The sequence below is a fragment of the Oryctolagus cuniculus genome, chromosome 8, assembly GCF_964237555.1.
Source record: "Oryctolagus cuniculus chromosome 8, mOryCun1.1, whole genome shotgun sequence".
In the NCBI taxonomy this organism is placed as follows: Eukaryota; Metazoa; Chordata; class Mammalia; order Lagomorpha; family Leporidae; genus Oryctolagus; species Oryctolagus cuniculus.
Window position 1 is genome coordinate 95,236,801 of NC_091439.1, and position 25,240 is coordinate 95,262,040.

The 25,240-nt window shown below is 36.8% G+C and overlaps 1 protein-coding gene across 5 annotated transcripts; it reads right to left on the reverse strand.

The window, feature by feature from the left end:
• Nucleotides 1-6,810: 6,810 nt before the first annotated feature.
• On the reverse strand, nt 6,811-24,855 carry PRR27 (proline rich 27). Of its 5 annotated transcripts, none has more exons than XM_017347272.3 (6): nt 24,647-24,854; nt 16,295-16,356; nt 15,262-15,285; nt 13,618-13,641; nt 11,207-12,008; nt 6,811-6,958 (listed from the first exon to the last, which is right to left on the reverse strand). In XM_017347272.3, exons 2-5 carry the CDS (start codon nt 16,343-16,345, stop codon nt 11,223-11,225), a joined length of 885 nt encoding a protein of 294 aa, XP_017202761.3. In that variant the 5' UTR covers nt 16,346-16,356; nt 24,647-24,854; the 3' UTR covers nt 6,811-6,958; nt 11,207-11,222. The 5 variants fall into 5 exon arrangements, with proteins under 5 accessions (XP_017202761.3, XP_069904157.1, XP_069904155.1 ...); XM_070048056.1 differs by lacking the exon at nt 24,647-24,854 and adding an exon at nt 20,585-20,603; XM_070048054.1 differs by lacking the exon at nt 24,647-24,854 and adding an exon at nt 20,495-20,602.
• Nucleotides 24,856-25,240: the final 385 nt, after the last annotated feature.

The following is a 25,240-nucleotide window of genomic DNA, read 5'->3' on the forward strand; positions in this document are numbered from 1 at the left end:
AAAGCCTGAATAGAGCATATTTAAGAGACATTTGGGTGAGAAAAATACAGAAAATATTTTTCATTAGAATTGCTGTAAATACGTATCCTTCATGGTCGCATCAGAAGATAAACCGCAATTAGCTGAGAAGAGAGAACATAGTGCAACTATTAACCCAGTGCGGGAGAACTGCGAAGGCGAAGGAACAACTGCAAGACAGAGCTGTCACCCTTAGGTGGCGCTGCCACTCTTAGGGTGAACTGAAAGACCAGGATGATGGGTAGACTTCGTAATTGTGGAATCTAATTAGACTCCAGATTTCTGACGATGAGGCACTGGCTGGCTAGTGCTGCTGTCTCAGAGACGGATCAAGTTTTCTGATGTATATCGAGAAAACTGCGTGAATGAGTCAACTGATGCTCTGCAAAGCTCTGTTGCTGCTGGGATGAAGACATACTGCTGTGAAGAGCTGACAAGAATAGGAAGAAACAGGAAAAGTGTTTCCAGTATCTCTTCCTTCTGGACCTCTTTTTGAGAAATTTTAATTGACAGCTGGAGGAAGGAGGAATGCAGCGTGGTTTGCAGATTTTCAGCCTCACTATTGTAAACAAGAGACAGATGATGGTTCTGAGATGATACAACAGTTTACTGACAGTCAACCTCTTGGATGGCATGGACTATTGCTTTCACATTTATTTCAATTTTCATACAACAAATAATCAAATCAGTTTCTTAGATTCCATGTAAGAGTATGTAACTATCCTGCATATAAATGACAATACCACACATTTCATGTTTTATTTTTTTCTTATTATTTATTGCTTTCAATCAAGATTTAGGTGATTGGAGCTCTTTACTTGAGTTGGAGGAATGACCCAAACTTGTATTACTGAAATTTTAGGATACTCACTACTTTTAATTTTTAGGTAATCTAGTTTTTCACTGATTTCCATTGGCAGCTGAGAACCAAATATCTGCTCCCTGTCTCCACCCATCTTCTCTATTTATAGACAAAGTTCATTTTGACACTATTGTCTTGATGTAATCTGTGGGATTTTTTTTGTCTGTTCAGTGATTGGAGGTGTTGAATGACCTAGAGCCCCCTAAATTTCCAATTCAACTGGAACATTTTGGATCCTCAAAGATGCATTCTTCCCACTTAATACAGGCCCTACAAATCAACAGAGTTCAAAATTGTAGAGATGGGAAGCAAAAATTCTATGACTGTGTTGTTATTAAGTATAATAGTAAGAAAAGCTATTCACATTCTATTATCCCAGGAACAATATATTATGGTCATGGTGGAAAGAGCACCATCTAGTGATCATTGAATTAAAGGGTATATTGCAACTTATTAGGTAGATGTTCATTTGTTCAGAATTGCTAATCTCTCAATTGGTTCTATAATTGATAACCATTCCAAAACTCTTATCAGTCCATCTACTTCTGGATCTGGGCTGCATAGTAAGACCTATGGTTGTGAGTACATTATTGCTGTTCTTTTCCTGTGAAATGAGTTACTAGAAAAGAAACAACATTGTGTTGAACATTTCTATGGAAAATGAGACATTTTGTAAGATTGTGAATGATGATATTGGTAAAGTATTATGGAAGGGTAGGGATGCAAGTTTATAAACAGAACATAAGCTTATTTCTGTGAGAACAAATGCTGCTCCTTGCATAATAAAAGTAGTTTAGCATAGTCAACCTGTCATCAGCTAGGCTGGTTGGTCCCCTGAGGGAATGGTGTTGTATTGAGGGCTCAGCTGATATCTGCTGATGGCACGTGGGTACAGCTGAATCTTCAACTTACATAGGCAAAAGTCCATGGTTTTAATTCTGTACCTGGTATCCATCTTTGTCACCATGGTCACTTATTACATAGGTCTCTGTCTTTTTCAAAGATTGATTTATGTATCTGAAAGGCAGGGTGACAGAGCAGGTGAGAGAGAAAGATAAAAGTCCTATCTGCAGGTTTATCTCCCAAACACCCACAACAGTGAGGGCTAAGGCAGGCTGCAGCCAGGGGCCAAGAATTCTATCTGGGTCTCCTAAGTGGGTGGCAGGGACCCAAGTGTTTTGGCTATTATTTTCTGGTGCATTAGCAGAAAGCTGTATCTGAGGCATGGAGTAGCTGGGATCTGAACCAGGCACTCTGATATGGATTGTGGGCTTCCTAAGAGGCAGCTTAACCCATGACACCAAAATGCCTCACCACAAAATTCCCTTGAACAAACTTGTGAAAAGTAAGTAGAAAACAAAATATGGCAGACATTCACAGAACACAGATCACATGTACTTGATTTAAGAAAAAAATTGAGAAGCAGAAATATGCAAGAGGACACACACACACACACACACACAAGCACACACACAGGAAGGAAGAGAGAGAGAAAGGTACCATTCACTATTCACTCCCAAATATCCAGAGGCTGGGGCTTAGCCAGGTGGAAGATGGGAGCTTGGAACCCAATCCAGGTCTCCAACATGATGACACAGACCTGACTACTTGAGCCATTGTGGCTGCCTCCCAGGATCTGCATTAGCAAAAAGCCAGAGTTAAAAGATGGGGCCAGGAGAGCTGAGGAACTCCGATATGGGATTCAGGCACCATAACCACTCCGGTACTTGATTTTTTAAAAATTAACATAATTTCTCATTTTTGTAATATATGCACTTGTGGCTACATAACATTATTATTATTATAATATAACATAACATTATCATTCTATTCTAATGTAGAATGGGGCAATCATGTACATTAGTGATGTTTCCAGAAATTACTTCAAACTGAAAATATGTGGAATGTTTGTAAAAATCTTTCCTTCTTCCATGGCTTAATTTATTCTATTTTTTCTCCCACTCCATCAAAAATTTTTACTCTTATCTAATGTGTCTCAGGCACTGCTTTAGACCCATGGCGGGTAAGACATAGAAATTCTTATCTCTAAGAAATTTATATTTTTGTGGACATTGGATAAAGGCAGCAGTAAAGATAAATATACAAGTAAATAAAATCTAAATATAGATGACTTCTATGATAAAAGAAGCCAGTAATAGAACAGAAAGCAACTTGGTTAGAGAGGAGAGACTGATTTACATGCAATATTCAGAGAAGATACTCTGAAATAGAGCATTTATTTCAGACCCCAAAGTAGAAAAGCACCCCAGTCATTCAGAAATCAGGGAAACAATTTTAGATAGCAGCAAACAGAACATATTTGGAAAAAGAAATCAAGGCATTCCACCCGGAATGTGGAGCAAGTAGAAAGTATGGTAGGAAGTGAAGTTGGAAAAATCATTAGTAAGACCAGGTAAGTCTTGTATCTAGGGTGAGCATCAGCATATATTCTAAGTCAGAAGAGAAAGCATTGGGGGCTTTTGAAGAGAGAAATTATATTACTGGATAATTTGTGATTTAGTGTCTGTGGCTGGTCACTGGATAATGTATGTGAGTGGGGAGGTGGGGGTGTGGAGCAGAGGTGGAAGCAGGCAGGCCAGTTAAGAGACTAGTCTGTTAGTCCTATGAGGGATGGCAATAGCTGGAACTGGGCTCCAAGCAGCAGAGAAGGTCAGAAGTGTTAGGACATAGGGGTATATTTTGGAGGTAAACCAAATGACAGTTTCCCACCTCTCCTATTTGGAGTTTATTTCCTCTTTTAGAAGTCTCCACTTCTACCAATTCTATATGATTTATTTCTAATAGCCATGTGATCATGCCACCTGTCTGCTCATAAAATTATATAATGATTGTCTATATTTTTCTCACTGATACAGTAAATTCTTACAGGTGTTGATCTTTTAAACTGGCATATCATATATTTGATGTGTAATAGCTGTTCAATTATCATCTGATGAATAAGCAAAAAATTAAGGCATTCCATTGTTTATTATTGCTAAAATTATAGAACAGGGATTTTTATTGATGTGTTTCAACTCTTAGAATTTAATGATATGCATTCCAATGTTGTCTCTAATGTGATCTTAGGAAGTGCTGAATACATTTTAGATGAATAAAATCAGATCCTTATCTCCAGTTTTCAATCTACATTATTACATTAGGTATTTTTTAAAGATTTATTCGCTTTAGAGTCAGAGTTACAGGGAGATGGGTTTTCTATTTTCTTGTTCACTCCTCAAACAGTCACAACAGCTGGAGCTGGGCTGATCTGAAGCCAGGAGACAGGGGAGTCTTCTCTTTCTCTCACACAGGTGCAGGGGATGGAGTACTTGGGCCATCTTCCACTGTTTTCCCAGGCCATCAAAAGAGAACTGGATCAGAAGTGGAGCAGCTGGGACATGAATCGGCGCCCATATGAGTTGCCCAGGGCCGCAACTGGAGACTTAACCTACTAAGCCACAGCACGGGCCCCTTTACTCTTATCTTTTGCTATCTGATATTTCTCATTGTTTTTTTTCTGTCATGTTTGCCATTTCAACATTTACATAACCAAATAGTGTCCTTTACCTTCTCTTAAAAAATGAAATAAACAAAACTTCACACAATAAACCAAATTGATCATCTTTTTCATGAATTACCTATTCTCTGTCCACTTTTACTTGGTGAAACAGGACCTTTACCATTTACCCCTTAGCAATCAGCAGGTCAGGCCTTGCAAACCACATTTCATGGTCTTTCTTCTGGAAGATATTTTTTGCAAGCTGCCATCACCACCCTTCTATAAAACAAAGTTGTATAGTATAGCCATCATAGAATTTGACTAATATCCAAAATCTAATTTTATGTTTATTAAGAATGGTATGGATCTCAGTAAAGATATGAACACTTTGAGTGACATGATAGTTCATATATGATATTTCGGATCTTGTAGGCACAAGAGGCAAGAAAAAAAAAAGACACTCCAATGAGGCATTGATTGAGTTATTTGATGGCATTGCACATTGCAATTATTTAACAAATATTTGGTATCCACTTGTGGAAGAATGAAACCAGACCCCTGTTCCGCACCATGTGAAAAATAATCTCAAAATGGATTAAAGATCTAGAGTTTCAGTCAGCCATAGAGCAAAGAGGATTAATTGCTAAATGTTATGAAACTTTTCTCTCTTCCTTCTTTTTATTATATGTATATTTTATTTATTTATTTGTGAGGCAGGTTACTGACAGAGAGGGAGAGACAGAGAGATCTTCCATCGGCTGGTTCCCTCCCCAAACGATGGCAATGGCCAGAGCTGGGCCAATCCAAAGCCAGGAGCCAGGAGCATCTTTCTGGTCTCCCACTTGAGGCAGGGGCCCAAGCACTTGGGCCATCTTCTGCTGCTTTTCTCAGGCCATTAGCATGGAGCTGGTTTGGAAGTGGAGCAGCCAGACAGGCAGAAGCTTAACCCAGTATGTCACAGCTCTTGTCCCTTGTGTATACAGTTTAAAACAATTAACAATAAACAAGGTTTGAGCAGGTGGCTTGTCTTTTGAACTCAATTTTCAGGAACAAGATGAGTCACATTCTGATATGGTAGACATCAGAATCCTGAATTTTGTCTTAACTGATAAGAAAGTAAGTTTTCTGTGTTTGAGAAGGAAGAGTGATATCGATGTATTTTAGGTAGTATGGTGAGATGTGCAGAGATTGGCTATTTACTCACAAATCTTGTTCTTTTCAGTTCCCTGTATTGTGTTGAGATTAAGTGATCGCCTATTAAATAGGAAAGGTGGGAAGTAGTCAGGGACTGTCACAGCCATAGGGAGAAGCTGGAAGCAAGGCTGCCCACAAGCCTATGGAGGGAGCATACCACCACTGCCACTGTTGAGTTAAGCCACTAAAATTGGTTTTGGAATTCCAGCCTCCAGAATTGTGAGGCCACAAATTTCAGTTGTTTCAAGCCACCAACTCTGTAGACATTTAATGAAATAGTTGGAAGAAACTAATACAAAAACCTGCCTAACTTCATGTTGATTTCCTTCATCTTCTAACTTTTAAAAAGTTCGAAAAAAAGAGTCTGTATTTTCTTGTTATGCTGTTTTATCCAGTCTCTGACACATTTTCATCGTGACATCTTATGCAAATCATTTGTCTTGACTGTCACTCCATTTCTTAATGCTTGAAATTATGGTTAATAATTGAAGAGATCCCATAAAGTTTTAATAAAGGTTTAACGAGTTAATATTTTTAAAGTGCTTAAAACAGCTCCCTGACAAGTGTGGTATAAATTGGTATCAAATGCATTTTTAAGAAGTATATAAAATATTTTGGGTTTAAGAGAGTGAAGAGACAGCCATGGAATGAAGGTTGCCTTCCCATCAACAGCCTTCTGCCACTTGCAAATCTTCAAAACAATATTAAAAACAAAATTTACTTGTATTTATGTTGCATTTTTCTAGATAATGTTCAGAAGAAAAGTGTTGATTATCACAGTGGGTTTAGATGTCTTACAATGGTTATTTATATATTTATGAAGTAGGCTTTTATATTTTGAGTTAGAAGAAAATCACAATATCAATCTTTTTTTTTTTTTTTTTTTTTTTTTTGACAAGCAGAGTGGATAGTGAGAGAGAGAGTCAGAGAGAAAGGTCTTCCTTTTGCTGTTGGTTCACCACCCCAATGGCTGCTGCGGCTGGCACGCTGCAGCCAGCGCATCGCGCTGATCCGAAGCCAGGAGCCAGGTGCTTCTCCTGGTTTCCCATGTGGGTGCAGGGCCCAAGGACTTGGGCCATCCTCCTCTGCACTCCCGGGCCACAGCAGAGAGCTGGACTGGAAGAGGGGCAACCGGGACAGAATCCGGCGCCCTGACTGTGACTAGAACCCTGAGTGCTGGCGCCCCAGGTGGAGGATTAGCCTATTGAGGCACCATGCCGGCCAGCAATATTAATCTTTAGGTGAACTTTGATATAAATGAAGTCCAGTGAAAAATCATTGCAAAGTAATCACTGTGGTGAAATGGATAGTTTTAATATAATACGATGAAATAGTATTAGAAAAAGAAACAGTTTTGTAGATTTCACTGGTTTCTGCAGCAGTATCTGAAAAAGAAAAATGAATATTAGTTTTATATAATAAAATTACCAAATTATTTGCATATAAAGTAAAATGTTACTTTAAGAGAATTAAGCTTGTTATGCTTTGTCTTATAGATGTTATGCATTCTTGAAATAATCATGCATTCTTAGAATAATCATACATTTTTGTAATAAATATTAATGCATTTTTGTAATAATTCACTTAAACTATAAAGTTAATTTGATGTTATACTTTACTTGCATCCATATATATATCACACAGATGTGTTTTTGGTACTGATTCAGACAAATATTGTCTTCTGATACTGAATGTTGTGAAGTAAAGTTCCTTCTCCACCTTAATGTGAGACTTTATTACAGAAGAGCTATTTTTTTCTTTACTTATTGTGAATTAAGTAATTAAAATGGTAGATATTAAAATCCTAATGCACAATGAAATTATTAAATATTTTTAATATCTTGAATGAGCTAACCAACTTCTCAATTTAAATAGTAAAATAAATATAAAAGAATACAGCAGGGGTCAGTATTTAACTAAAAATTGAGGTTTTAATTTTCTTGGCAATGATCATTGTTAAAAGGCACTGTAACAACACTAATCACTAGTATCTACTACCGCAGTAGAAATTTTGATTTGGATGACAGTGAAATAAAGCTGTGTCCTTTTCTATCCAGTAAATATCTATAACATTAAAATTGGAAGAACTTTGGGACAGGATAAAGGAATCAGAACTTGCAATGAAGGGGACCAAATGTCTTGCTTAGCTCCTTGATCAGGTGACTAATACGAAATGAATCTAATGTGGCTTTTTAGTCAGTGAGTGTCTTCCCAGGAGAGTGCGCTGTTGCACAGGGCGTACTTTATGTTGGAGGAGGATATATGATGGAGACTGGGAGAGTTCAGGTCCACACTGTTTGTTTATATAGAGACTACAAAAAGGTGGAAGTTGATAGTAAAATGATGGCTACCAGAGCCTGGGTATGGAATGGAGGGGACCACAAGTGGTTGATGAATGGGTACTAAAGGTGTGGCTAGAAAGGAGTCAGAAGCTCTGGTGTTCTGTTGCACAGTGAGCTGACTATAGATAATGTCCAGGTACTGTGTATTTCTCTAGAAAAAAGAAAAATCTAGAAGATAGGATATTTGATGTTTTCATAATAAAGAAATGTCAAATATTTGAGGAGATATAGTTATCCTGATTAGATATTTGTCAAAACATCACATGGTACTACATAATTGTATTCAGTTCTATGTCTATTAAAATGTTTTTAAATAAGAAAAAACAGTGGTCCTCAAAGTGGGGTAAGCGAGGTGATGGAATGGACAACACAGAATGACCTTTGAGAAGTCCAACTAAAAACGCATCTGCCCATCCACAGTTCACCGCTTCCCCTCCAACCAGGGAATTTTCAGTAATATTTGAGAATATTCAAGTACTAATTAATTCAGAATTTTCAGTAATATTTGAGAATATTCAAGTACTAATTAATTCAGATCAATTTAAAGAAGAACTTTCCAGTTGTCCAAAAGGAGCCCAAATTGCTTACACAGGGCAGGAGTTCATAACTTCAGCAGTTTTGTGGCACAGCCTACAGTGCTGATCATTTCCGTGCAGTAAAAATATATTCAAAGGTAGTTTCAGATGATGGGATCTATCCAGTCTGATTTCTTTTTTTCTTTTTCTTTTTAGACAGGCAGAGTTAGATAGTGAGAGAGAGAGAGAAAGAGAGAGAGAGAGACAAAGAGAAAGGTCTTCCTTTACTGTTGGTTCACCCCCCAAATGGCCGCCATGGCAGACGCACTGCGCCGATCCGAAGCCAGGAGTCAGGCACCTCCTCCTGGTCTCTCATGCAGGTGCAGGGCCCAAGCACCTGGGCCATCCTCCACTTCTCTCCCGGGCCACATCAGAGAGCTGAACTGGAAGAGGAGCAACCGGGACAGAATCCGGCTCCACAACCGGGACTAGAACCCGGGGTGCTGGCACCGCAGGCGAGAATTAGCCAAGTGAGCCGTGGCGCCAGCCAATCTAGTCTGATTTCTAAATCTCACTATGCATGTATGGCTACTTATGAAGACAAATGCATGACACTCTTCTCTTTAGAAAATTTCATTTATCTAAGAAAAATCTTTTTATATGTAATAAAATATACTTCAGTTCATAGTACTGGACTTATATTTTCTATGCAGTCTTTCTTCTCTAAACTGTCATGTCCAGCTGATCTCTTTGTATTTACAAAACTCTAGGAAATGGGCATTTGGCTTAGTTCTTACAATGCCCACAGACCACGTTGGAATTGTCTGGGTTCAATTCCTGGCATTGGTTGCCACTTCCGCCAATTCAGCTTCTTCTGGGTCTTCCACATGGGTGGTAGGAGCCTAAGAACTTGGGCCATCCTCTGCTGCTTTCCCAGGCACATCAGCAGGGAGCTGAATTAGAAGTGGAACAGGTGGGACTTGAACCTGAGCACATATGGAATGCCTGTGCTGCAGGCCATGGCTTAACCCTCTGAGCCACAGTGCTGGCCTGAGTTTTTTTTTTTTTTTTTTTTTTTTTTTTTTTTTTTTTTAATGATTGTTTTATAAAAACATAGTGAACCATGTTTTAGCTAAATAAAGATCTGAGGATCAGGTTCAGGACAGTGATCACAAGGAGACAGGTAGCAAGGGAAGTGTCCTGGGCTACTGTCCTGGGTTACTGCTTGGATAAAGATCCAGGGTTCACACATATTTCCTGGCTATTGTACATCTACATGTGCATATGTACATTTGTGTGTATGAATAAAACTTACCACTTGACTAACAGGAATAAGGCAGACATATTCATCTAATCACTTTTATTTAGTGCACTCTAAGCCAGTACACTATGCAATAAATAAATGGCATTCTAAGATAAAATGTTCATTATTAGATGAATGAGGAAAAAATAATTAGGATATGTCTTGGGGTGGGTGATGTGATGCAGCAGGTTAAGCCTCTGCTTGGGATGCCTGCATCCCATATCAGAGTTCCTGGTTCAAGTCCCAGCTATTGAGTTTTCCATCCAGCTTTCTGTTAATGTGCTTTGGAGAAGAACACACATATTAGTTCCTGCCACCTTGTGGGAGACCCAGATGGAGTTCCTGGCTCCTGTCTTTGGCCTGGCCTGTATTTGGCTAACGTGGGCATTTACGGAGTGAACCAGAAAATGGAAGATCTCTCCCTGCCCCTGCAACCCCCAGTTTTTCTTTGCCTTTCAAATATCTTTAAAAAATCAGAGCATGCCTACATAATAAGATAATATGTGCCCCCAAACTTTTGGTATATATAAGAGAGCTTCAAAAATTGTGTAGAAAAATGGTATTCAAATATGTTTATTTTGGGCTAAAAAGTGAAATGTAGGCATAATTTTTTCATAATGTACATTCTTATGAACTTTTTAAAAATTTTTATTTAAGTTATCCAAGTTTCATGTATTTCATATACACAGATTTTGGAACATAGAACATGCTCCAATACTTTTTCCTCCTCCCTCTCCCAATCCCACTCTTAAATTTTACAGAGATCTACTTTCAGTTTACTTGATGATCATAAAGTTAACCCTACACTGAATAAAAGAGTTCAACAAATAGTATGAACTGTTTGAAGATCTTTCATACAACTTCATGGAGAAGTCTGTAAAAGTGAAGAAATCTTGAGGTGTGGTCGTTACTTTCATCATTCTGGTATTTTTTTTTTTTTTTTTTGATAGGCAGAGTGGACAGTGAGAGTGAGAGAGAGAGAGAGAGAGAGAGAACGGTCTTCCTTTGCTGTTGGTTCACCCTCCAATGGCCGCCGCGGCCGGTGCACCGCGCTGATCCGAAGGCAGGAGCCAGGTGCTTCTCCTGGTCTCCCATGGGGTGCAGGGCCCAAGCACTTGGGCCGTCCTCCACTGCACTCCCTGGCCACAGCAGAGAGCTGGCCTGGAAGAGGGGCAACCGGGACAGAATCCGGCGCCCCGACCCGGACTAGAACCCGGTGTGCCGGCGCCGCAAGGCGGAGGATTAGCCTGTTGAGCCGCAGCGCTGGCCATCTGGTAATTCTTTTAATGGGTGTAGACCTATGTCAAAATTCATCAAAATGTGCCCTTTCAATATATATAGATTGTTGGATGTCAATCTGTCTCAATAATAAAGCTGTTCAAAAAGTTTAAAGGGGTTATATGTTTGTGGAGAGGCTGGGTTTCTTCCCTTCTATAAATCATGCATTACTGTGGTGAGATACGGGCCACCTACCTGATGAGAGAGAAGGCTAAGGGTCTTCCAGCGAAAGAGGCTGGACGATGAGAGGGTTAGTTGTCAGAGGTTCATCTGCAGCAGGCTCATCCATAGTAGGCTCATCTGCAGTAGAGTCAAATAGAAAGGGCTCAGGGGCAAGGGGCTCGGCTTCGGCAAGCTCAGCTGCGGCTGCCTCTGCTGCAGAGATAGGTTTGTTTGCAGGAGGCTCAGCAGAAGGATCGGCTCCAGCAGGTTTGGGTACAGCGGGGCCAGCTGCAGCAGGCTTGGGTGAAGCAGGTTCGGCTGCAGCTGGTTTGGCTCCAGCAGGATGAGCTGCAACATGCTGAGGTGCAGCAGGCTGAGCCACAGCAGGTTCTGATGGAAGAGGTACAGATGCGGCAGGCTCTGATGGAGGGGGTATCCCTGCAGCAGGCTCCGGTGGAGAAGGCAGGGCTGCAGCAGACTCCGATGGAGGAGGCAGGGCTGCAGGGGGCTCAGCGGCATTAGATGGAGCAGCAGGTGCAGCAGGAACAGCAACAGGGTGGCCAAGGGGGGCTGCCCCAGGAGCATTAGCCTGAGCGGTATACCCTCTAGCTGAGGGATAACCAGGGACTTGGTATACATAGGGCTTCCCAGAAGCACTGAGAATCCAGGGATAGGAAGGTGCCTCGGAGTCAGAGCCAGCATGCCCAGGGTAATTGGGGCCGGTCTTCACTGGGGGATAACCAGCAGAGGAAGTAGGAGGTGGCAAATTATTGTTCCATAGACCAAAAGGAACATTTAGAGATGGATTAAGTGGGTAACGATAGCCATTGTAATCCTGAAGAAGAAGCAAAAAAGTTGATTAAAATTGTTTGTCCTATCTACTTGCTAGTCATATTATGACTAGCATACATACATTACTTATATACTGTAATGATTTTTCAAAATGAGAATTCCAATTTATTTTCTTTCTTAAGAGCCATATAACTTTCTAAATTTTTGAGCTGGAAAATAATAATTTCTTAACAAATTTGGATAAATATTTGTTGAGTGAGAAATATTTTGTGTTTAGGCAAATAACAGTGTTATCTACAAAACATACCAACCTAGGCTGGGACACAAAGAATAAGGAACTCACATACTTCTTAGGATTGGCATACAATGATAGCATTGGCGCTTCCACGCCTCCTTTTCTGCGGACGCTGCCACCCTGCCAAATCTCTCAGGACCCTCTGGGTCTCCAAAGTGCCCCACTGAGGACTCCACCTCATTCTATGTCTTCCAAGTGCCTAATTTTCTAGATTTGTCCTTTTGAACTCCACCTCACCCTTCCTCAAATCCTTTATTCCTTCAAGGCCATCCATCTCGAGTTGTTATTAGGACAGTTAGCAGACTAGATGTGAATGCTGCACTATTGGTTTTTCATATTTATGAAGACACTTCAAAGTATGTTGAAAAATTGAATTAAATGATGTTTACTTCTGTACCAAACAATTTTGAAATCCATGCACGTTTTTCATGACCTTCTTCAAAGTTGTTTTGTACCCAAATAAAATCTTCTACTTCTATTTTTCATGAACTCCTGTGGTAATTTTCCCTGTTGTGTTAGGTATGCCAAGTTAGTTATCTTATTAACACTGATTACTAATTGATCATCAAATTTCAATTTTTTTTTTTCGTTGAGCCTTCATATTTCCCTCAGCTCTATGTTTGTCTTTCACATGTATGTAAGACTGTCAGGAAAAGTCCCAAGATCACAAAATTGTGTAAGAATTTACAGAAAATTATGTTTATTATAAGTCTTAAATACAGGTATTCTCTGTCATAAATTTGTCAGTTTTTATAAGTAAGCCAGTTCTGGTCTGTGTATCAGAATACTGTATTTCTTGTTTTTTTTGCATACTCAATTATAATTCAAGGAATTTGATTTTTATAACATAAGTATCATTTTAAATATGGAAAACCATACTTAACACTTCTTACATGTTTATATTAGTGCTAGTCAATAGATGAGGTTATCTTCCTTACAGGTTTTCCAAGTAAATTTTCCAGTAGCAGACAGTGATATGAGCATAGACTTGTTTTTGTATTTGGTAGAAAATCCTGCTTTCTTTATCTGTAGTACTTTTCTATGATGTAAAACTTTATATAATTAAATCCATTTTAAATCATTTAACGTAATAAGCAGACAGTGCCACTAAGCATGATATTCATTTGAATAAATAATTAAGGGTATATCAATATTGATATGCTTATATTTAAATCCATTATTTTTAAATTAGCCTATCTTAGGTAAAGAAGTGAACATGTTCCCAATTTACTTCCTTAATTTTCAAAAAAAACCATAATGCTTTGACATTGATCAATAGATGATACTATTTTAAAGAAAAATAGTGTAAAATACATTTAAATATCTTAAGATATAAATGAACATGAGAATATTTTACCTCTTCACTGGATGAGAAAAATTTCTAAAACAACAAAGAAAACAATATTGGTTTTGATTTTCATCTTTCTGATCTCATCTTACACTGAGAATGACTATCACTGACCACACTCTAACTTGGGGTTTTCTTTTGTAAGAGACTGAGATGTTGGCTTTGTTCTCAGTTTTCCTGTGCCAACGTATACCTAGCCCTACATACATTAATGCACAGTCTTGCAAAGTAGATATGCAGCAATTGATTATAATGTCTTATCAATTCTAGTACTATCACAATATCATTTAAATTTCTTATTCATAGCTATTCATAAGCTTTCAGATGTGGGGAATCAAGTACTGTGATTTAATTTTATGTCTGGTAAGCATATTTACTTCCAGATATTCACATGACTTCATCACTTGTGTTCACCACAAAATCTTAGTGACCAAACAGGGCTTTGCAATATCACTTCTTAATAAACATAGATTGTACTTTTGGGGCATTGATGTATTTTATGCTTTGCTTTGAACTGTATAGTTTATTTTTAAAAGTATAAAATAAGTGACTGCTTTATGTTGTCCCTGTGTTAGGTACTGGGATCCTATACAGTAGATAAAACAGGCCAGGTTTCTTTGCTGTTGTGTCTGGAATATTATATCTTCCAAGATTTCTAAATGAAATGTCCTGTTTTGTTCCTTCCAATTTTAGGTTGGTTTCCTGAATTGCTGAGTGATACATTTTCTCATGCATCATTTTGCCAGAGTCTCCCTAAGGTATATGATGTGACAACTGATGTGTGTGCACACTGTGTTCCAGTGTATTCACAGAGGCAAACGTCAATTATTTATTTGGATTATCAAGCCCTAGAGTATGATGATTGTAATATTAACTCATAAAGAATACAAAATTATATTTCACCCTGCTTCAATTTTTTAGTTTATTTTCACAAAATTCCTGCTTCTCTGTATATGTCTAATGGAGTGCACCTCCCAGACCATATCTTGTGTTCCTTCTTTGCTAGAATGTCACATCTAGTTACTGTATATTTGTGGATAGGTACATTTACACTTGTAGCATACTCCAGTCATCAGATTCTGAGGCAAAAATGACAGAGACCTAGAAAACATTGTGTAGCAGTTAATGATAAATGCTTTGTTCTCCTAAATAATTTATGGATATTTACTACACAGAAATCATAGAACTCCTTGGGCCACACCCTTCTACTGATAAGTTTCTGGCTTCAAAACACCACCTGAATACATGGCTGTCCCATTTCATGATTTCTTCATCTGTAATCTGGCATGTAGGCAAAGCCTCTTTGGATATATCACTTTCCTTGGTTGTCCAAGAAAACTAAGTCCATCATGAGAAAATTTTGTAGAAGCATGACAGCAAACTAGGCATAGCAAATGCTTTGAGCCACAGAGTAACTGCCCTTATGCGTGGTTCTGCACATTGAAAAGAAATACAGACCTAATGGTAAAATATGATTAGTGTGAATAACTTTGCATTATATCTAAATATTTTCTGTCAAACTAGAAGAGATTAATAATGGTGCTAATATTTTAAGTTATGTCACTTACATTGTAAAGAAATCAGAGAGTTTCTCAGTACAAAATGCAATTTAAAGTAACAACAAATACATTTACATAAATAAAAATGTTTTACCTCACGAATGAAGGGGAAACGCCTCTGAAACAAAGAAAAACATTTAACATGATTATGAGTATTTAGTTGGATTAGCCCATGTGGGATGCTAGCACCGCTGGTGGAAGCCTTACCTACTATGCCACAGTGCTGGCCTCTTGAAAACATCTTTACCCACATTTCCATATTACCAAAGAATCTGCAAGGCCTTATGATCATTATAATTTATTTTTAAAATATAAATCACCATTGTGAATTATTTCTCATCATCACCATTATATATATATATAAATCTCATATATATTGAAATTATATATATATACACATATATATATACATATATAATGAGAATAGCCTCAGGAAGCTTTACTTTGGCTGGGTGGATTTTGGTTTGTAATATTCTACATGAACATTAATATTTACCATATGAAATATCAGTCAGCTCCTGTCCCTTTATTTGGTTTTACTGTTCTCTTCTATCTTCCGGCTTTGCCTGTGTGCAAGAGTGTGCAGTTGTACATGTCAGGGAATGTATGTGTGTCAGTACATAGGGGTGTGTGTGTGTGTGTGTGTGTGTGTGTGTTTGTGTATCTTTTTGTGTGAGAAGTGGTCTGTGGCCACCTCTTCACAGTACCAGAAAAACTATATACAAGGAAATTTTTAAAAATTTATGGAAAAATAAAATTGAATGAAAAGCTTATTTTGGTACCCCAAGTTTTTGAAAAATGTAGTTTTTCTGTAGTGTACATTTCCATGAACTTTTGGAACACCTTACATATGTACTTGTTCTCCAATGATGTTTCAACATATTCTATGAATTCAGCCCTGATTATGACTACAGAATAAGAAAAGAATAAAAAAATAGTGTAGAGAATTTGCTTGCTATTTTAAAGGTTATAGTTTAATTCAGCTAAAATCTAAGTGATAGAATAATATTCTAAAAGTGAGACAGGGTGATAAGAGTGACAATAGTTAATAACATCCAGTAGCTGTCTTTCCAACAATTACTTGAGGGGTGTCCTGTTGCCATAATGTAAAGAGTTCATATACTCACCTTCCTTGCGAAAGCAACACACAGGATGCAGGCCCAAATGAGCAGCTTCATTTTGATTGAACCTATGAATATCAATATTATAAGTTTTTTACAGGTGATATATAGTATATTTCTTAATTATTTCTTTTATTCTAGAAAGAAAGAATGCAATAAATGGGCTTATTTGTCTGACTATGAAGACCCCAAACAGAAAACCAAGCAGAAAATTAAATAACAGAACCCAATTTAATGACTGTCAGGATGACCTAACAGCATAGTCACTAAAGCCAACATTCATTTTTTTGTATTCTTTGGTCTCTTTAATGAACAAATTTATTTATTTTTATTATTTTTTAATTTACTTTTTAAATAATACAAATTTCATAAGTACAACTTTAGGAATATAGTTATTCCCACCATATCATCACTCCCACCCATATTCCCACTCCTTCTCTTCCTCCATCTCCCATTGCGAGTCCCATTCTCCATTAAGATTCACTTTTTTTTCTTGCAGATAGTCTTCAACAATTAACTGACTTCTACCAACCCTAGAAATCAATCCATGCTTCTACAATCAACTAATCTTTGACAAAGGAGCTAAAATCAATCTGTGAGGAAAGAACAGTCTATACAACAAATGGTGCTGGGGAAATTGGATCTCTGTGTGTAAAAGTGTGGAACAATTCCCCTGCATTCACCTTATACAAAAATCAACTCAACATAGTCAAGAATCTAAATCTATGACTTGAAACCATCGTATTAGTAGAGGAGAATATTGAGGAAACTCTGCAATCCATTGGCAAGGGCAAAGATTCCTTGGAAAAGAACCCACAAGCACAGGAAATAAAACCAGAATAGACAAAAGGATCACATGAGCTTAGAAGCTTCTGCACTGCAAAGCAAACACTTTGCAAAATGAATTGGCAACTTACAGAACGGGAGAAAATATTTACAAATATTTACAAACTATGCAACTGATAAAGGATTAATATTTAGGATCTATAAAGAGCTCAAGAAACTTAACATCAACAAAGAAAACAATTCAGTTAAGAAACTGACAACAATCTTGAAAAGGCATTTTTTCAAAAAAGGAAATTCAAATGGCCCACAGACACATGAAAAAATGCTCAGGATCACTAGCCATCAGGGAAATGAAAATCAAAATCACAATGAGGTTTAACTTTTCCCATGTTAGAATGGCTCTCACACATAAATGAAAAACAATCGCTCGTGTGTATAAGGAGAAAATGGTACCTAATCCACATTGATGGGAATGTAACCTGGTACAGCTATTGTGGAAGACACTATGGAGATTCCTCAGAAATCTGAAAATAGAGCTACCCTATAACCTAACCATCCTACTTCTGCGGTTTTCCCAAATGGATTGAATTCAGCATATGAAAGAGTTATCTGTACTCCCATGTTTATTGCAGCTCAATTCATGATAGCTAAGATATGGAATCAACCCAGATGTCTATCAACTGAATAAAGAATTGACTGAATAAAGAAAATGTGGTACATATACACTATGGAAAACTACTCAGCTGTAAAAGTGAAATCCTATCTTTCACAACAAAATAGATGCAACTGGAAACAATTATAGTTACTGAAATAAGCCAGTCCCCGAAAGACAAGTATCATATATTTTTACTGATCTGTGATAACTAATAGACTGCAAACAAAATGTAATGTGTTTGAGCAAAATTGAATGTATGATTTTGATTTTTGTTTATAGCCCTTGTCTCTATTGTTGAACAGTGTTTTTTTTTCTTTTACTTCTTGCTGTTTTTTTGAATTCTTTGCTTAGTGGAGGATTAAGTTTATGATTATAAAATAAACTGAAAGTATGTAATTGTAAAAATTAAAAGAAAGTATAAGAAAGGAAGGAGAAGGAAGTGTAGCAGTGTGGGTGAGAGGGATGGTAGGGTATGAAGTAGCTCTGTGTTCCTAAATCTGTGTATATGAAATACATAAAATTTGTTCACATTATATAAACGAAAAAAAATTGAAAAAAAATTGACTTCTACCTGACCTGTTTTTACATGACAGTCAACTCAATTTATCATCCAGGAACATAATGCAATTAATTTTTCCTGGAGCAATGACTGGGATATAGAATTACTTAAAACCAATCATTCTATGGGTAGTTTAGTGAGATTTTGCTTTTAGTGGGTTCAGTGGGAGATTTATAGTTCTAAACTTTTTGCCACTATGCTCTGTGGCACGAATCTTTAGGTTTGGTGATGAGAAAACCATATATTCAGGTCTTGGTTAGGTTATTTTCTTCAGGGAACTTAAAATCAATCTCCAATTGATTGATTATTAAAGTTTATGCCTTCTCCCTCTCAAAAGCATAAAACATTTTTGCTCATATATATAAAGTTATAAGATTATTTGGAATCTCAAAATATGAAAAAATATAAATGGCCAACTATAGTCACTTTATTTAGAATAACAAACTCAGACTTATGTTTATTTCAAATTAGACGTTGGTTTTTATAACTATTTTCATAATTTTATTTTATTTCCTTTGTGTATACCTTTTTGAAGTGAAAATGGTTTATACTTTTAAAGACTATATTCTAAAAATATGATGAATTAAAATAAATATTCAAGTATCCATTACATTTCTGAATAATAGTAATGAACATTTTGAAAATATAATTAACATTAACATTTAAGGTAGCATCAAAGTGAAAATACCACTAAGAAACTTAAGAAATAAAAACCTTGGATTCTGTAGTGGAAAATAAAATAAAATATAAGAACAAACATACAATTTTAAAAATCAAACTATTAATTCAATAAGACATTTAATATTGCAAAACAGATATGATTACAACAGGTCACTGGGGAAATACAAACTAAACCTAAAGAAGATATCAGTTAATATTCAAGAAAATGATTCTAGGAGCCGGTTCTGTGGTACAGTGGGTTAACGCCCTGGCCTGAAGCACTGGCATCCCCTATGGCCACCAGTTCAAGACCTGGCTGCTCCACTTCTGATCCAGCTCTCTGCTGTGGCCTAGGAGGGCAGTATATGATGGCCCAAGTCCTTGGGCCCCTGAACTCACATGGGAGGCTATAATTAACATCATGTAAAATGTGATTTCATTTTTATAGTCTATTCATGATGATGTAAGATTCCTTCAGTAAAGCCTTTTTTCATCTTGTACTAAGATATTACATTGACAAATCCTGCTTGGTAATGCTGTTGCCACATTTTTTTTGTGTTTTACAATGCTTTCCCATAATGTTATTTTCACAGAAATATTGTTGAAAATGATATTTCAAAATATTGCCAAACCTATTAGTCAAAAAATGTCTTCACACCGAGTTTGTAAAGGTATTAGATACCATATTTATTCTGTTTAAGATAGTACTATTTTATGCCAATGTTTGTGCATTTTAGTGAAATGATCCCTTTCATATGAAATATTTAATTAACAAATTCTAAAGGGGGCACATTTACCATACACTTTGATGCTTTCTCTGATTGTTTGTAGCTAATATATAGAATAAAAATAAAACCTTAATTATAGCAATCTTAACTGGCATGTTGTGATTTTATTTTTCTTCATAATCTTTGTCTATACCCTGTGGAACTGAGGTCTATCTACCTTTCACTTTGTAGAACTCTTTGTTTAGAGGAGCATTGAACCTTTTCTTATGGAATAAATTGAATTATGTTTTGACGAAAATTAACTTAAAAAAGGAAAGAAAAAGAGGGGGTTAGGGAGAGAAGAAGGAAAGTACCATTGCATTCTTGGAATTGTATTTATGAAATCTTTTTTCTATATACTAGTAAATTTTAAAAATAGCAATAAAAATAGCTAGGCCCTATGGTGGTGCTAGCTTTGTGGTTGAAGTCAGAAGGCATGTTAGTACCTTGGTCTATACTTACTGTGGAATCATGGAAAAGATAAGTTAATCTATTTGAATACCAATGACCTCTGTGTAATGAAAAATTGTGGTGAAAATGTAAAAATAGTATAAACTGTGAATTGTATATACAAATACAAGGCAAGCATTAAAAATAATTCTATTGAAAAATAATTCTATTAAAAATTCCACACATTTAATAATAAAGTAGATAACTAAAATTAGTAAAGTTTTCCTAATTACTGAAAAAGTCAAAGTATTCTATTTTCTTTTACTTATTTATAATTCTGCCATGTTCGCACATGTATTTATCAGTTTTTTCAAGCAAATTTTCTTTACCATATTGAGGACTCTGATAGTAGACAAGAGATTTCAGCAGAGATGAAAACCATAAGAACCAAATGGAAATGTTAAAAATCAAAAGCTCACTAGCAGAATGCATTTGATTGGATGGTCAGAAGACTCAACACTATCCAGGAGAAAATCAGAAAACCTGCAGATGTATAATAGAAATTACCAATTAAAATATAAGTTGAAAAAAATAACAAATGTTCTGCTTTATGTATAATTATAATCCCAGGAGTAGAAAAGATAACAGGACAAAAAAAAAGTATAAGAAAAACATAATGGCTTTCCACAATCTACAAATCAAAAGCACAGATACAAGATGATCAGCGAAAATAAAGAGGAATAAATCCTACCCCCTCCGAACACACACCCACACCCATTCCACACATCCATATACCTCCCACCCACCTCCCATGCATAAACATACACTTGGCTATTAAATTATCAAAACTATTGGGAAACAATGATACAGAGAAAGTCTTGAATGCAACAAGAGAATTGAAGATTACCTACGGAACAATAAAGGTAAGTATCACAACAAACTAGTTAGAAATCAAGGAAGAAGAAAAGGGTGTGCTGATCTTACAAGTGATGAAAGAAGAATCTTGTCTATATGTAATTCTATGTCCATAATAAATAACCTGCAAAAGTCAAGGAAAAATGTTCTCTTAAGCAAAACTAAGGGACTAAAACAGGAAAAAAAAGGGTTTGAATGCTACATTTAACCAATCTGATGTAACTGATATTCACAGAATATTCCACTGAATAATAGCAAAATACACAATATTTTCAGTATCCCACAGTGATAGTCAAGATGAACAATATTTAGGAACATAAATGAACCTAAACACATTTAAAAGAGAAAGTAAAAATTATGTATTTAGTCATATAATTTATTTAAATAGTAGTAATAGAAAAATACCTAAATATTACCAAATATTTAGGCACTGTGGCACAGCTTACTAAGCTGTTATTTGAGATGTCTGGATCCAATATCAGAGTGCCGATTCAGACCCTGGCTACATCTCTTCCAATATAGCTTCTGGTAATGCATTCTGTGAGGCAGTGGATGGTGGTTCATGCTTGGAACCTTGCTACCCACATAGGAGACCTTGATGGGGTTCCGAATTCCTGGCCTTGGGCAGGCCCAGCCCTGCCTGTTGTGTATTAAATAAAGGAAGATCCTCTCTCTCCCTTTCTTTCTCTTTCTGCTTTTCAATAAGATGAAAATAAAAATTTGATGTATTTGGAAATTAACCCACTTTTTAAATAACATAGGTTAAAGATAATGTCTCAACACAAGTTGTGTGTGTGTACTTTGTTTCATTGTCTTTAGCCCCATAGTATCCAGTCAAGTCAATGTTTTCCAGTTTCTTAGGTCAGCTGTTTTCTCTCCACCTTCTTAGGTGAGGGTAGGCTATATATTTGTAACACTGTTGTATTCATCTGTCACAATCTATATCTTATATTTGGTTTCATCAACATCCAATTTATTTCCTTTTTTCAATTGCAATTAGGAATATTCCCACTTAATGATTAAACATTCAATGGAATCTCACAAATGCATGGTTCCACATCTACCATGACTTTACTGTACTTTAGAGTTCTTTACCCTAAAGTTTCCTTCATGTGACGCCACTGTAATCAGTGCCTTCCCTGCCCACTTCTAGCAATTACTTAGTAGTTTTATACTCCTATAATTTTGCCTTTTCTCTTCCATTTCCCCCTTATATTTTTCTTTTCTTTCTTCATGCCTTTCCCCCCCTTTCAGCTCCCTTCCTGCCCGCCTCCTTCCTTCTCTTTGTCATTCAAGCAATGATGATTGATACCTATTTTAGGATCTGAAGATACACAGCACATGCAAGGCAGTAAATAAAAGGAAGCTAGGGGAAAATTAATGTAAAGCGTCTAGGCTTTAAAACTCTGCATTTTCGCAAATGAAATTGAAAATTTTAACTTAAATTTAATTGACCTGTATTCAACATGGAACACTAAAAATCATGAGTGTTACTAAGTTCATCATTTTGTGGTTCAACAAGGTAGGAAATCTGTTTGCTATCTTTAACAGTTGGAAAAAGAATGAATAATATGGGGCAGTGCTATTGCATAACCCATAAAGCTGCCACCTGCAGTGCTGGCACCCCACATGGGCACCAGTTCAAGTCCTGGCTGGTCATCTTCTGATCCAGCTCTCTGTTATGGCCTAGGAAAGCAGCAGAAAATGGCCCAAGTTCTTGGGCCCCTGCACCCATGTGGGAGATCAGGAAGAAGCTCTTGGCTCCTGGCTTCAGCTGGTCCCAGCTCTTGCTGCTGTGGCCATGTTGGGGAGTGAACCAGCAGATGGAAGATTCTCTCTCTCTCTCTCTCTCTCTCTCTCTCTCTCTCTCTCCCCCTCTCCTTCTCCCTCTCCCTCTGCCTCTCTGTAACTCTGCCTTTCAATTAAATAAACAAATCTTAAAAAAAAAAAGAATGATAAGCATATGAAGTATCTTCTTTGGTTGGGGACAAACTTCATATTCCACTAACAGTAGATGATTTTAGAAGACTGTTGGACCAGAACATTTCCTGTTTTTTTTTTTTTTAAGAATTATTTTATTTATTTGAAAGTCAGAGTTACACAGAGAGAGAAGGAGAGGCAGAGAAAGAGAGAGAGAGAGAGGTCTTCCATTCCGCTGGTTCACTCCCCAGATGACCACAATGGCCAGATCCAAGCTGATCAGAAGCTAGGAGCCAGAAGCTTCTTCCAGGTCTCCCACGTGGGTGCAGGTCGGAAAAGGAGCAGCTAGGACTCAAACCAGTGCCCATATGGGATGCCGGAGCTGCAGGCTGGGGCTTTAACTCGCTATGTCAGAGTGCCAGCCCCCATATCCTCTTATTTTGTAGTAATGGCAATAGGGTACCTTTTGTCCATGACTGCTTGTTATATGATTCAAAAAAGTCAAGAGTTTTAATTTACAAATGAAATATTCTACAAAGATAAATTACTAGATATGTTGCCATAAATATGTACTCACGACCAGGTTTTTCTAATGTGTTTTTATGTTTTAATATTTTGTGAATCTCCTTCAACTATAGGAAAAATTTTAGTCATCCATCTATACCGCTGAGAAAGAAATAGAAACTGGAGTGTGATAAATTCATCAGTGGCAAAAGGAGATAAGAAAAATACTACTTCAGTGAAATGTATTATTCTAAGCTAGTGGGGCTGAATATGTAGAATAATATGAGAATTCATCTGAATATTAAATAATGTTTTGAGTAACAAGGATCAAGTAAAATGACACTTATCCTAGTCCTTTATGTTGTTTTTGAATTGGAAAACCAACAAACATAGAGACATATTAAAGAGGCAGTTGGATGTATGTTTGTAAACTGAAGGAGAGGATTTAGAGATGAATTGAGAGAATTAGCAACTAATTTCAATATATTTACCAATTTACATGATTAGAGTGGATAAAATCTTTAGTTGTGTGTAGAGTTGGAAAAGAAGTGGCTGTGCTCAGAGTCTTACACATCAAAATGATTGTGTAGGTGAAAGATGAAAAGTATAGGAAAATTTTGGGAATATTAAAAAGAATTATAAGAATTACCAGGAAGTAAAACTTAATCAATAGGACCAAATCACTTAGTATTCCTGATGGAAGCTTATTTCTGTCACAATTTTCTCATCCTCAAGGTGTAATATTATTAGTTATATCAGTGATACATGCCTAGGCTTAATATTGGTAAGGTTACTGAGACAAATACACACATTAACTCTTCATATAGCTGCTCAGTTGGTTTCAGTATTATCGTCATTATTACCTTTGCCACAAAGGACATCATTGAAAAGGTTAGCCTACAGAGAAAACTAAAACATATGGATCAGAAGAGCTGTTAGCTATGAATTACAGGAAAGTCACATACCCTTTGTGACTTGAAGAGAAAAATTATGTTCAGATTTAGATGAGGTTTTTGAAGTGGCATATCAGGAGAGAGATGGTTTTATGTTCCATGGAGTAGATATTGTGTGCGAGGTGGTAAGGTTTTCTGATGAGAAGAATTTGGATCTTAAGAAAAGTTGAGGAAGACAGCTAACTCTAATGCCAACAACAAGGCTTGATGTCCTTGGTGACCAACAAAGTTCAGAAGACATGAACTTACTTTAAGATTCAGCAGCTGATGTAGAGTGGCAGCAGAAATCAGATCCGAAGCATTACATCACAGGGTGTTTTCTAGGAAGGGTTAGTTAAATGTCAAAGGACAAAGGAGTTATATGAACTATCACGATAATAGTTAAAATGATCGAGGGTGAAGTCTGGGCTGTGTAAGTAGGGAGGTGAAGCCAGTAGAGAATAGAGATGATGTAACAGAATCTGGGTGTCAAGGGCTTAGGAATTCTATAAAGACAAAGAAAAATTCTCTTGGCCTCTATCTGCTCCGCCTTTTAAAAATACATGTCACCTATTAAAAATTAAAAACCCTTCAATGTTCAAGTTGCATAAGAAAGGAAGTGAAGCTAACAGGGATTGTATTATGGGAGAAAATAAGAGGGCTAAAAGATTGGAACATTTTATGAAGACAGAGGGAAAGCCTTCAAACTTTAAATCTTTTTCACCTGACAAAGACATATATTATGTAATGTTACTCTCTGGCAAAAACTCCCCTCCCTATGACAACCAAATTTCTAAGCTTAAATAATCTTCCATTATCCTTTCTTTCCTGATAATTTATTTTAATTTTCTTAAATCATCCTTC

Bases quoted from the DNA above. Each gene is read 5' to 3' on its own strand.
- PRR27 (XM_070048054.1), bottom strand. From the start codon at position 20,597: ATGCATTCTGCTAGTGAGCTTTTGATTTTTAACATTTCCATTTGGTTC. The intron at 15,286-16,294 runs GTGAGTATATGA...TCTTTGTTTCAG, and splicing joins GTGTTGCTTTCGCAAGGAAG to AGGCGTTTCCCCTTCATTCG. The intron at 12,009-13,617 runs GTAAAATATTCT...CTTCTTCTTCAG, and splicing joins TTTTCTCATCCAGTGAAGAG to GATTACAATGGCTATCGTTA.